The 15015-nt window shown below is 27.6% G+C and overlaps 1 protein-coding gene across 1 annotated transcript in view; it reads right to left on the bottom strand.

Annotated features, from left to right (window-relative positions):
• The window catches only part of LOC113368485 (glutamate receptor ionotropic, NMDA 2B), a 172809-nt gene extending 158379 nt beyond the window's left edge, over positions 1–14430 (bottom strand). The window contains exon 1 of the mRNA XM_026610035.1: positions 14373–14430. Within this exon, the coding sequence (XP_026465820.1) occupies positions 14373–14415 (43 nt within the window). The 5' untranslated portion in view covers positions 14416–14430. The remainder of the gene's footprint in view (positions 1–14372) is intronic.
• Positions 14431–15015: the final 585 nt, after the last annotated feature.

The raw sequence follows: 15015 nt of genomic DNA on the forward strand, positions 1-15015 counted from the left end.
TATCACTAGGTATTTTGGTTTCGGTAATATCATATTCACGCCCAAGGATTATAAACGATCCAAAGGTTAAAAACTTGTAAAATATACAATTTATCACATCCCGATTTAATCTATAATATGCATATCCACAATAAATAAAATACCTAATACGAGCGTTAGAATTTCTGGTACAATTTTGTATATGATGATGTTTCAACTAAGAGTTTACAAACTAAGAGTTTGTAAGAATTTTTGGAAAGAATGTGAAAATTTAGGTTTATATGTGTTTTTATTAAACATTTTGAAAGAATAGAAAAATAAAAATTAACTCTAAATATTATTTATTGGGGTAACCAACTTCTACCACTTAGATTTAATTAAAATATGCCAAAACTTCTCCATGGATATACTTAATTCTCAAATTTTTACAGAAATGTTAAGTATGATTTTTGAATGCGTGGTACAGAGAGACATACATATATTTTTATATATATACATTTGTAGTAGAGAAGGCTTATCATATCCGAAACTGTATCGGTTAGAATTTGACTCCGCTTCAGAGAGGAGTTATATCCATTAACAACTCCACAACTCCGACATGGTTGAACCATAATACTTGATACTAATGTGTTCTCTAGTGTATTGTTAACATATTTAAGGATTTATTAAGACTTTGAAAATAGTTTACAAATATTTCAAACATTTTTGTTTATTTTATTATAATAATTACTATTTTAGCATTTCAACATGCAAACAAATCTTAAATTGACACAAAACTTGAGAATCAAAATCAATTTTGTAATTATTTTTGAAGAGAAAATATAGAATTCTTTGAATGTGTTTATTTTCATATGAAAATAATGCAGTGGACGGTATATATGAAATATGAAAAATCTTTGTGTATAATATTTTTCACAAAATAATAATACCTTGCATTCTTGTTTTATTTCCTTTTCGAGAGTTAATTATACATCGGGAAGTTTGATTAGCATACTATTACTTTTACACTATTATAAAATCATAATTGTGTAAAAGTTGTAATATAATACTAAATATTTTTTAGCTGGTGGTATACCATTGAAAGAGCCCATTTATGGACAAACATTATCGTATACAAAATATAGAATACAAAATAGCATTATTTTGAGGCATTATTATAAAACTGGAAAGTCCTAAAACTGGCTGTGAGTCGAGAAAAAGACTTCTTTTGACCCAAATCTTTTTATTAGTAAAAAAGCTCAAACAAACATCTGCACATGTTAACAGATTTAGTACCAATTTAGGGAAGTCGGATATGACAAACCCTGTGAGACAACTTGATTCGGATTCACTCCGAGGGAGGAGTTGTATCGGAGTGATAACTCCGGAGTGAGATACCTCCGCTCTGATCTCTACTTTGGAATATTTTAGAGTAATTTTTCACCAGACTCAATAATCAAATTACTTGATATCAAATTTCTCAAGGTTTCCATTATTGATTGGCTAAATATTTTAAATAACTAGTATTGTTTAATTGGATCTGCAACCCTCAACTTTCCATTACTCTGTCTCCGAGTTCCAAACACGTATTAAAAGCAAACACAAAGTTTCCGAAGAAGTTGTCGAGCAATTACTATATATTTATTCGAAACATAACTGGATTATTTGCCTTGAACAATTTTATATTGTGCCCCTAAAGACTAGTATTGTCTGTTCGGCGGAGGTGTGTCGGAAAACTTCATTGCTGCCGAGGGCTCTGTGGTAACAAACTTCATCGAAAGTTTACGACCGAAACTTTGGATGATAATATATGTATATTCGTATATTATATTTACAGAACACGTGGGAAAACTACGCGAAATTATAGAGATAAATATGTATTTTCTTCAGAGACAAAGTAGAAAGGATTGTACGATTTCAAGGAAGTTTGTATTTATCGCTGATGGGAGAGATTTATGGGGGAGGAAATAGAGGTTGTGAAGGAAAAAGTTGAGGACAAGATTTGAAATAAAATTATATATCTTTGTCAAAGTATTTAATAAAGATGATTTCAGTATTTATATTTTTTTGGAAAGTTTAGTAATATAATGGACCGATTCTTCGCACAACACACCAATGTTATGGTTAGGCCATGTTACGCACGAACTTGCACACATCATATACTACTTAATCATACTGAAAACTGCCAAAATTTCATTTATTTGCTGTGCATTCAGACGTTTAACACATAAATTGCAACGTCACTCGTATGTTATGGTGTTGGGTCAAAAATACCCTGTTATCTAAGATTGTTTATGACATTTGTGCGGTTTCTAGGTTTGGTTTTCAATCTGATAACCTGAGAAAAACGCCTGACTGCACAGCAAGCAAATTTATATTATAATTTATATGGAAACTTCTTCATAACATTGTCTTGCCATAACATTGGTCTGTTATGCCGCGGAATCATTTCATAAATCTAATACAATATATATCTATCTATATAAACTGGATCTTTCTAATCGCACTATACCTTTTATATGCAAATAATTCTCTAGCCGTCCTGAGCAAACATATTTTTCTTTATGTCATAATTGCTTCCATCCATATGGAACTAATAAGCAAAAATTATTAATACCACAGCAACCGTAACGTCTAATAAGCAATAAGCAATAACCAACCCCAAGCGTTATAGCTGATAACCTTCGCCTCGGCTAATGGCCTTATATTACTCTACGGGGTGAATTTTCGCGCTTGCCGTTTCTACCTTAAATGCCCCTGAAGATAAACTTATCGTTGAACTGGATTAATTGTAGTATTTGATAACTGGATGATTGTAGAAATTCTGAGAATTTTTATATATTCTTATGCAGTTTTCTTTATCAATAGTTGTTTAATAAACGGTCATAGGGTAGTTTAAATTTTTCATCAATTGTAATACTGTATTAAAAACATCGAAGAATTTGATAACTAAATAATTGTTTTAATTTCAGTATATTTTTCGTAATCAATAGATACTCCTAAATAATAATTGTCAATAAGCAAGTGACAAGGGGGTGGTGTCCAATCAATTCACCAAAGTAATCATTTTTTATTCAACCCGAAAAAAATCGTAATACGTATGATATTAAAATCATTATTTATAATTTTTTCTACATGTCCGTACACTATATACTACTTGTAATAGTAATTTACTTTATGATTTTCAATTACATTCAATTGTACTTGAGTTTATAATACTTCAATTTGTTTTATTTTACGTCATTATTTTAATTTTAATTTAAACCATATTTAAATATATTCAAGTGAAAACTATTATCACTACTACTTGATATTAGGTTGAGCGAGACGATAAGATAACCTACAACCTAGTTTTACTATTACTTACATAACTAAATATTTCACAAAGTCATTTTACTAAATTAATTTTCCACTTCAATTTACATTTCCATGTCAAAGTTTCTAAATTATTTATGTTGATTTCGAAGAACAAATCGTTGTGCTAACAGAATATAAATGTGCATTACAAAAACTCTATTCTGTTTATATTTGTTTATAAAAGTAAATACTAAAATAATTGCTTTCGTTAATTGAAAAATTTAAGACTGTAGCCAAGTTGAATAGTCTCTATATTATTTACGGTGGAGACGCCTTGTACTTTTAACCAATATTCAACCACACCGTTATGTTACATCAAACTGAAAAAATTTAGGTAAAACTTTTAAGTCATCACCACGTTTTTACTGTTAAATCACACATGGGATTTATTCTTTGAAATCTTGAGAATCTTGACCTTTTTTTTCTATAATATCATGGGATTTTAGGTCATCCAATTAAAAGCACACCTTTCAAGTTAAGTTTTAAATACCAAATCCTTTTCAGTGCAATTTGTTCATTTTAAGCAAATTTAATGAAAAGATTAAAAAAAAGAAAGATTTAATTCTTTTTAGTATTATCTATTTACTTTAAACAAATTAAATTCATAAATATAACAATTCAAATACCAAACCTCTCAGAAATTGTGTGAAACGTTTTAAAGTGAATTCTATACAAATTATAATCCAGACTGCACCAGACTTTAGTAGAAGAAATGCAATGTAATAAATACCCTTGAGACATTTTACCTTCGAGGTCAACTTCTGCTTGTATTAAATGTTATCTGAGAGACACAGCTTTCTTCTAATTATTATGAAAGCTGACAGTAATTTACCGTATGAGAACAATTTTAAAACTGTTCAATGTTCTCTTAACAGCCATAAGCCCATGTATATTACTTCGTGTGAAGGCTCTCGTTTGCGGATATTAAGTTTTCAGTTACAAATTAAGTTTTCAATTTCGCAATAAATCATTATTCTTGATTTAATGTCTATTTATTAGTCCTGCTAATAAAGGTCTATAATAAGGCGTCGTTACTTCAAAATAAATTAGACGAAAAATAATACTAAGCTTCTATTGTAAATGGCAATATTTTTTTGAATATATTAAAATTTTTTAAGTCGTTATATTTGTTTCGCAAATAATCCGAGAACTTACAGGTCAGAGTTACAGTTATTTAAAGGTATCCATTTTTGGCTATATAAAGAACCTTGAATACTTATGTTATTTTTTATTGGTAAATTACACTTAGCTCTTGCATTAATTACTTGAAGCTATGTTTCTAAGATTAAATTTAATACGAGCATTAAATATGCATATAATGGCAAATTAATTAAATAAGAGCAATGTATTAAATACGAAGTAATTCACAAACATAAATACAATTAATAACGCTAATTCCGGTCGTGATGCAACACTTCGAAAACACGACAGAGCGAAGCAACACGACAATAATCCTGGACTGGGGTTTAGATTGAAATCGTTATATTTTTTTTCCGATTTCTCCGGCAAAATACTTCAAGCCTGCATAAGCCCATTCAGAGTATCTCTACCAATGCAAAGTGACACAATACCGCGATACCCACGCTTTTCTGAATATGTTCGCTTTATGCTCAACAAGCCAATAACGTCGTCTTCATCGAGGTATAATGATCATGTTTCACACTCTTTGATATCTCTTTATGATAAAAAGTTGTAAAAAAAGGTATTTTTGGCTTTGGTCGAGAGATTGTGCGAAAATGCGGTCGATACCGCAACGTTTTTTCCTTGATAATAATAATAGAAATATGAATTTTTGATTACTCGCAACAATAGAATTATAAAAATCATTTAATATTAGGTATCAAATATCACTAAATTATCTACAATTAATTAAAACTACTTGGTCAAACTAAATAACAACTTATGATTTTTGTTACCATTCTATTTCTTCCAGAACCAAACAAATGTTTAGAAGCTTTGATATGGAAAAGTAACGCTACAATAACAAGAAGGACTATTTATAGATGAAAATATATTAAGAAAAATATCATTTAAATACAAATACATTCAGTTTTTGTGCTGCTTATCATTTATTACAATATACAATAATTTATTCCATCAATTCATAGGTCTTTTAGTTATATAACTATATTGAAAAAGCTCATTTGTTTTTGCTAATAAATTTTATACATTTCTCATCAAATAATAATGTTCTAATAATAATATAACATCTTCACAATTATCCCAAATTAACAGACATAAACGGCAGATATATCAACTATTCAATGCATTTGATGTTCAATAATAGACGTATATTAATTTCGGGAATTTCAACTATGTCTTGCCATTGACACGATCATATATTAATTTTGTTTGAACTAGTTTGCAAGTCATGGGAACGTTAGCAATCGTAGTATACGAGGTCTGTTCAAAAAGTTTTCGTAATTTTCGTTTTTTCAAAAAAATATTTATTTATTCGTCTACATTAATGTGGTCCCCTTCAAAGTAGTCCCCCCCAGATATAATACACTTATGCCAGCGTTTTTTCCAATTTTCGAAGCACCCTTGATATTCACTTTTTGATATGTCCTTGAGCACTCTCGGCGATTTTCTTCAATCGAGGAAAACCGCCGTCCTTTCATGGGTCTCTTCAACTTTGGGAATAGGAAAAAGTCACACGGAGCCATATCTGGTGAATTTTTGCACTTTGCAACACTTTATTTCATTTTTTACGCAAAATTTAATACAAATTCTTTGACTTTTTCAATTCTTCCATTGTAAAAATCGCCGAGCTCAGAAAAACACGTCGAACCTTAGCGACTACCACAGACAAAGTAAACAGTGAATATAACTGAAAATTTCATCATACTTTAGGGGCATGTATACCAACACAATAAAAAAAAAATTTTGACAATCAGACACTCCAGACCCGCGAAATTTAATTATTAGTAATTCCGGGTACTTTTTGAACAGACCATGTATATATATATATATATATATATATATATGTGTGTGTGTATGTGTGTGTGTGTGTTAGGGTGATCTTTAATATGGACATTTTTGAATTACCTTGCTCCTGAGGGCTCAAATGGTTCCAAATTGATAAAAAACAATTTTCTAGAAGTTTTAGCTCTTAATATTGTCTTTTAGATAGAGCGCAAGTCAATCAAGGATTTGGATGAAAATATCATGAAAAAATTTACAAATTTTTGCAGAGCGTTAAATTTTCAATAAAAAATTACACAAATTTTCACTTTTAATTCATTTGTCGCTAAGTTATTCCTAAAAAATAAGATAGATAGTAAAGTATATAGTTGACAATTAGTAAGTTAATTAAACAGCTTAAAAATTTAATGGTTTCTATTTCTTCATTTATAATTAAATTCTTGAATGAATTGTGCAATATCAATACATAACATTTTTTATCTTTTGAAGTGTTGCATGTTAATGCATTTTTCAGCAATATATTGAATATGTGTTTATATTATATAATTTATATTATTTTTCAAACATATAATCGTTTTTAATTTGTGCCTAATTTCCAAACAACTATTGACTATTGACATTCGAGCTTCATTATAGATTGAATTATTTCTGAAAGTGAAGGTATTTGAATTTTAGAAATATTGTCAAGATCCTCAATAAATTTAAGAAATCTTTTAACAAATATTAAATTAACTAGTGACACACTATGAATTGCATGGCAATTACTTATCTATATTCACATAAATCTTTAGTAATACATGCAGGTCAATATATCTAACAAAATTGTATTTTTTTTATTTGTATGCCAGATTTGTGCATAAAATCTTGCTATATTATCTAGAATTTGTTATAATTAATACAAATAGTGAAACTTAATATAAAGGTTCTTAAAACTGACAAGTCAGTTGCAGAAACTTATTTGTTATAAAAATATACATAATTTGTAATATTAAATATTGATAAAATTTAAATTATTAATATAATCGTCAGTATGTTAAACCAATTACTAAATCTGAAGATTATTAAGCCAAATTTCGACTATGGTGGTTTTCCCAAAATCTGTGTATATTATTTTTACTGGCTTCACAGATAAATTGGCTATTAAAAATTTATTGTTTAACCGGAATTAAATTTGAATTTTCACGCAGTCTGAGCTTGACATACTATTATATCTACGATTGTCCTCGACTATATTATTACCAAATGCAATCAATTATATACGGGCTGCAGTAATGAAATATATTCATGAAATATTCATATGGGAGAGCTCAGGGAAAGATAATCGCATTTTGTAATTAGGATTTGGTTTCGGTACGATTCTCCAGATCAAATTTGAAGAATTATTTATTTATTTGATACAACTGGAAGTGAAACCATGAAGGAAATACGAAGGAAGTTGTTTATTTTTTTATCATTAATAGTAAAATATAAATAGCATAATGGTATGATTGATAACTGAATAAAAAGTGATGAAATAAAACGTTTCCTTTGTGAAAAATTTATCAAAGTATGCTGTAAATATGAAGAGTATAGTACTGAGTCATACGTTAATTATCATAGTAAATTTTATTATTATTATTATTGAATAAAATCAAACTTTGCTATTAAAATGTGATGACCTATTAGAAATATGAGAATCAATCGAAGCTACAAAGCAAAATATTTTCCATGCAGATATTTTATAACATACTTCAAAGGCATTTGTTAGTCGATATGCAACTGCATAAACTCAATTGAAAAATGAAATAAAATATAGAAGTATCTTATAGCTGAACACAGAAATCTTGCAGAGGGATAAAAGATATACTACATATATAAAAATATAATATAAATGCGAAGAAAATGCATGCATATGAAATATTATTTGTGTTCTAGGTTATGAGAGATAACGATAAATTATAGAAATATATAGAAAATATTATCCTATTATTAGTATTCTTTCTAATACATTTAGCAAGATGTCCACAATATTAATCCAGATTAAATGTGCCAACTTTTTATAAAACCTTTAATACACTTTAGTTCATTTTTTTTAAATATATAGTTCTACAAAAAGTTTTAATTCTTGAAAACTTGGGATAAATGTGGTGTTATTTTTTAATATTGTCTTAAGAATGTTATTCACCGTTATGGTTCCAAAGTTCAAGTGAACAAAAATAATAAAAAGTAAACGCAATAACCAAAAAATAGTCATAATTTTACTAAAGCTTCTGATTGTACTCAAAAGCTCATAATTTCGAAACACCTAAGATGAAATCGCTAATTTTTTGTAGGATAGTTTTGACGTTAAGTTCTGGGACACACTGTATATGTAGATATATATATACATATATATATATATATATATATATATATATATCAGTTTAAAAAATGCACATGTTCCTACATATTTTCAAAGTGAAAAAGTTGGTCTTAATTTTGCATTTGTATTTACGAATAAAGAAGCCAATTATGTCCGTTGTAAAAGGAAAAAAATCAATTAATGTAAACTTATTTCCATAAGGATTTTTTCTCACATTTATTAGGTTACATAAAAATTTTTGTATGGAAATTTAAGCTTTAAAATTAGTTTTAGAACACAATATGATTTTGCTACACTTTTTACGATCTACTTTTTGATTTAGTTGTGAGCCTAATAATAATTATATCTTACAGAAAACTTTTTTTTCAATTTTTTTGAAAAAAATTGAATTGTGTTAACTGCTCTAAAATTTATTCGATAATTGATGATTGATGTGTACCTACTTTTTTCATTAAAAAATATCTTTATATTCTAATTGAAATTATCTGATGTCTTTAGTATCATTAAAATACATTCGAGAAAATACAAAAAAAAATATAAAAATCTTGCGGAGTTATACAAAAAAGATGTGTGTGTGTATGTATAGGTGTTCGTATGTGTACGTATATATGTGCTATCATGTGTTTATATTTTACATACAAATATTTAAATTATGCTCAAACGTGTGCTCATAAATATGTATACATTTATTATCTCGTCCGGACATGCCTGTTGTTAAAATACATAAGCTTTCAGACAATATTTTCCTTGCCATTAAACATAATCCCAATGGCGTAAAGCAACACATTTGCTAAACCGGGGGGCAATAAAACATTTTTGATATAAAACAGAACCCGGATATAAAAATTAGGCAAGTTTCATTCGCACTAGCCTACATTGCGAAAATTAATTTGGAGGGATAGATGATAGTAGTTGTAAGGATAATTTATGATGAAAGGTGTTAGTACAATTCAGACAAATGTAATATGATAAACCAAAAGACGTTTACGAATATATGTATTATATTTAGGGTGATCCTTAATATGGATGTTTCTGAATTTCCTAGCTCCCAGGGGCTCAAATGCTTACAAATTGATAAAAAATAATTCTCTGAAAGTTTTAGTTCCTAATATTAACTTTAAGATAGCCTGCACTCCAACCAAAGTTTTTTGGTTCTTCTATTTTTGTAAATACCTAATATATGAAATATATCAATTTTTTTGTAACTTTTTTATTTGTAATCAAAATAAGCGAATACAATGTTATTCTCAAAATTTTGATTTACTTGACACTAAGTTGTGAAATTTTAAACAACAAATGGAATTTTGCCTATGTTATTTCCATATGAAACTTTGGTTGGAGTGCGGATTATCTTAAAGTGAAAATTAAGATGTAAGACTCTCATAAAATTGTTTGTCATTAATTTGGAAGCAATAGAGCCCCTTAGAGCAAAGAAATTCAAAAATATTATAGAAACAATATTTATGTAGATATATGAATGACTAACTTGCAACGTAAGTCTTTCAAAGAGAAACCTTTTAGATAGTGAATAAAATATATTTTCATATAGTGCATCTCAATGTACGTTGCTTTATGAAATTTTGCTATTAATAGAAAATATTTATTTAAATACAATATAAGCAGCATATGTATATTTTCATATGCACAATGAAAAATGTTTCCATTTTATAGTTACAAAGTTTTGTGAAAATATGTGACATGGATTTCTTGCTTTTTGTATGATATCACAGACATAAATCATATTAAAAATTGCTCAGAAGGCAAGATACAAAAATTTTCCTAAAGGCGTAACCGAAATATCAGTTTTGATTTATGAGATTTGTGGTATATATTATTCGGATCTGCAAAATTTTTGCTATAGATTGATATTTAACAAAGCAATATTGAAGTTAATATATCATATATAAATCAATATTATTTATTATAATAATATGTATAATATGTTAATAAGTTTGATGAAAAATAATTAAACTTTGAAGTGAAATCCTTATATTGTCAAAATTGAACACAACATACAGTACAGTTTAGTATTGTTTGCAAAAATTCATTAATTAGATAATTATAAAATAATGTATGATTTAATGAATATGAAAGTTTGTATATAATATACTAACAAAAATAAAAGAACTATGGAAAAATTCAGAAAATAAAAATCTGAATTATTTTAGCGATAGCAATAAGAACCTTTTATTTCAATATATCAACATCCTCTTGAATTTCATATATTAAAAACTTCCGTATCCTAAACAGATTATTTTTATGCCTTCAAGGCTTGTGGTTTTTTATTAAAGTAAAACAAAATTATCTTGATGTCATGATATGACAAAAGCATGAATACGTTTTGTCATAACTTTTCAGAAAAAAATATTAAAATATATTGTATTTTGTTATAACCTATATTTATCAAATTTTGTGGTACAGGTAATGCTTATTATACAAATACGCAATATAAGTATGAAAATAAAAGTTAAATGTTTCATTAAATGGAAACAGATAGATACGTCATAATTATGGAAAATTAAAGCAAAACTACTATTATGTGATGATATGTTGAAAGTTTGTTTTCAAAATTTCTAAATATCACGATAAATCATTGGGAGGATGCATATATTTCGTGAACTCAAAAACAATTTTACTTCTTATATAAATCATAAATATTATTCACATTAAATAATATATAATATATTACCTTCGGCTTTCGTTCTCATTTAAACTTTCCTAGACAAAATCCGTTTGGAATTTATTCAGTTTTTTATACATTCATAATACTTCAGATAAATATTTCTTCCGATGCAATTTTCTAAAGTGATAATATGCAAACTCTTCAAAAAAGAAGAATTTATGCAAGCAGAATGCAATATTATTGGAAAATCTCCATCAGTCTAAAAACGCTATTGAAAAGCAGTGATTGATTCAAATCAAATTTATTCAAAGAAATCACGTTTATATTACTTTCATATCTCTGAGATTAGTAGTAAAATTTCCAAAAATGATAGTAAATCGTTTCATAAATCATATTTTAAACACGATTGTAAAAAACCGTAAATTTTTTTTAAAATTTACTATTGGCAGTGAAAACCGAAATAAACAATTAACCCAAATTTATGATAGTTCATAACAAATATCATACACAACTGCCCTTAAAAAATAAATAAAAACTTTTGGTTGTACAATTACATAGAGAACCAGAGCGTTCAATTTTATATTTTATGCAAAATATTAAGAACATATTGAAACCTCGCTTTATTCTCTAATATATCTCTCAAAAAATCAGAAAAACCTCTCCCATCAATTTCTTCCGAATCATGCCAATGGAGTTTTTTCGTATCATATAAATCATTTTTCTTTCAACTTTTCCATCACGTCTCCTCTTATGGTAAAAGAGCGATGGCGTCTACTTATTCTCCTTCATAAGCCTCATATTTTTATTATATTTATTACATTTAGTACTCTTTTTCGAAATGTTTCTTGTTTCATTGTTCTTTCTACTAAGCCCAATGTAAGAATATATTGTAAAGAAATCCCATGCCAATACCACAAATGTCATTATCAGCTTTCATTTCATTTTGGCGTAACACTGGGATTACGATTCTGATACAGATTTTTTTTAATGGAAATATTAGTCCAGAAAATATAAATTCAATTTCATTTTTTCATAAATTCATACTATGAATAAATTCAAATTATTGGTTTATAATTTATTGTTTTCTTCCATACTTTACATTTACTTATATATTTTTCCATTGAATTAAACTTTCTAAAATTTTCAACTAAATTTATATTGTAATGGGTTTACCATGCTCTTATTAATCATTACATGTATTAGATACTCAGTCGAAACAAATTGATCTTTAAGTTTATCAATCTATTAATTTTAATGACTGATATTTTATGATAATTCCCATTACCTAACGCATCTGAAATGTTAGCTAAGTGTGCTGAAAATTAGCTTTCCAAATATATGAATTATTCAGAAATCAAGCCGTAAACCCATAACATCATATTTTGATGACCTGGATTATCTCATCCTTGATGGTTATGGCTTCTAATAAGAATAATAATTAGATATACCTTTGACTCCATAAATGTCTGAATTTATATTTTATTTATTAGCGTGTTGTTTATGTGGTCGTTAATTAAATTGTTTGTGAAATAAAATGAAACTAAACGTAAAATTTATGATTGGAAAGCCATAAAATAGTGACGTGTTTTATTTGAATTGCATTTTGAAACATAAAAACTAGAGTGGCAAAAAACAAATGAATTCAATATATTTCTATGGTGTGTTATGGATTCGCAATTTTGTTATATGTATCTTTTTCATTAATAAATAATTTAACTACTTTTTACCGATTATATGGACAGTGAATACAAAAGTTATAAAATCGTGAATAAAACTAGTGGGGTGTATGGCATCGTGCCTTAAGGCAAATTGCTGGAACTTTCCGTACCGTAACAAAATGTTCGAATATTGAATGTTTTCAGAGAGATTATTATAAATTTTGTAACATTGTCTAATATTTATAAGAATTATATAAACTGAATTGCAAAGTTGAAATTATTTGTTTAAAGTATTTTAGAACTTTAGTCAGAATTAAAAATAAAATTTGAATTATTTTCGCAAAAAAAAAATTCTAAAAAAAACAAATTGAAAAAAAGTTTTGCTACATTTTTTTTCCAAAATCAATTATTTTGTTAAAACAAGCATAAAGTTTTTTAAATCATTTAAATCGGACGCTTAGTTTCCTCAAAAACTGCCATTTTTTGCACATTTAGCTCTGTATCTTCGAAATGGCTGGGCCTGCCTTTGCCAAAAACTAATAACCCATTCTCCCAATCATTATTAATTGAATGTTTATTAGATCATTCAAATCGGATGCTCCGTTCTCTCAAAACCTCGATTTCTATTTTCTGTACTCTTTGCTCTTTATCTCCGTAACTGCTGGACCTGCTTTTACCAAAAACTAATTAGCACATCTTCCCATCAATAGGAATCGAATGTTTTTCGAACCATTCAAATCGGTTGATCCGTGCGCCCGAAAACGTGACCGAAAAATTGTATCCATACATACGATTACAATTACGTTTTTGGACGATTACAATAACTTACCCTAAGGGAAGTTAAAAATGTATATATTATGTGTGTCTTATTAATTTATCATTAATATTATTATTTTATTGATGTTATTACTATTATTATTTTTATTACTATCATCGTTATCATACTTATTTATTATTTATATTAATTTTTTTTTTATTATATATTGTTTGTTGTTAAATGTTAGCAGAATAGCCTATTTTATTTATTAATATTAATGAAAAAATGTATAACTGAATATAATATAACCCATATATCAAGATTAGTTACTTAAATTCAGTATTTATTATCTTTGAGCAAAAATTTCCTCGTTGTAAAAAGTAACATTTTGTTCTAAATTTATCAGTGTTTTTTTCGGAACCTCATTTTACTGACTTCAGTTCCCTTATTAATATATATATATATATATATATATATATATATATATATATATCAGGCACTATATAATTAATTAGATGAATAGGCTTAGTATCACCATGTGTTTATCTATTGAAGGTGAGAAACACCTTACCTTGATTTACTAATTACCTACGTAATCTGGATGATAAACATAGGGTATTAAATTAATGTAAGATTTGATATTTTGCTTTGACCTTATATTGAAATATAATTTAGAATCTTAACGGTTTTGTTACAATATAACGATGTATAATATTATTTGAGATTGATTATTATCATTTATCTATCAATTACCTGTTGGGCTAGGCGTCAACGTCATCATTTCCAGGTGCACCATTTTGGGCGTGATTTCGAAAGCGTCCAAAAACTTTAGCCTAGGACCTCTACCTTTCTGCAAACTGAGAATTGCAGAATTAACTGCTCGGATATATTCACGAACTCCAAAACTTGTATGGGGAACCAATAAACCCACATGCAGTTCCTGTTTATCGCGCAACCGAACTTTAGGACTTCCCCGTCCAGTTGAATTGACGCGCGTCAAAAATAGGGCCATTACAGCGACAGTAAAATAACGCATTAACATCGTGGGAAATTGTTGTAATTGGATTATGATATAATGGTTAATTGTACAGCATGACTTTTTTTAAATTACGTACACTGGAATTTTATTCTACAACTAGGCACATATTAATCTCTTGCACTAACTGGTTATTGGTATATTTATAGTAGGTAGTATTTTATGAATATTCAACAAACTTCGACAAGGGTCTATTATGAGTTATTCTATATTTACAATCCTCATGAACACATCAATATTTTACTATGAAACCATTCCAAACTGAATTTGTTAATTTTCTCTCCAGCACGAGCGTTTAGATAAATTAATTTATAACATATCATGTTTATATTAGTCTAAGAATAGTACTACCGGATCTTG

This window comes from Ctenocephalides felis, unplaced genomic scaffold (genome assembly GCF_003426905.1).
Source record: "Ctenocephalides felis isolate EL2017-DRISC unplaced genomic scaffold, ASM342690v1 CF-g0.4_SCAFFOLD_01170, whole genome shotgun sequence".
NCBI lineage: Eukaryota > Metazoa > Arthropoda > Insecta > Siphonaptera > Pulicidae > Ctenocephalides > Ctenocephalides felis.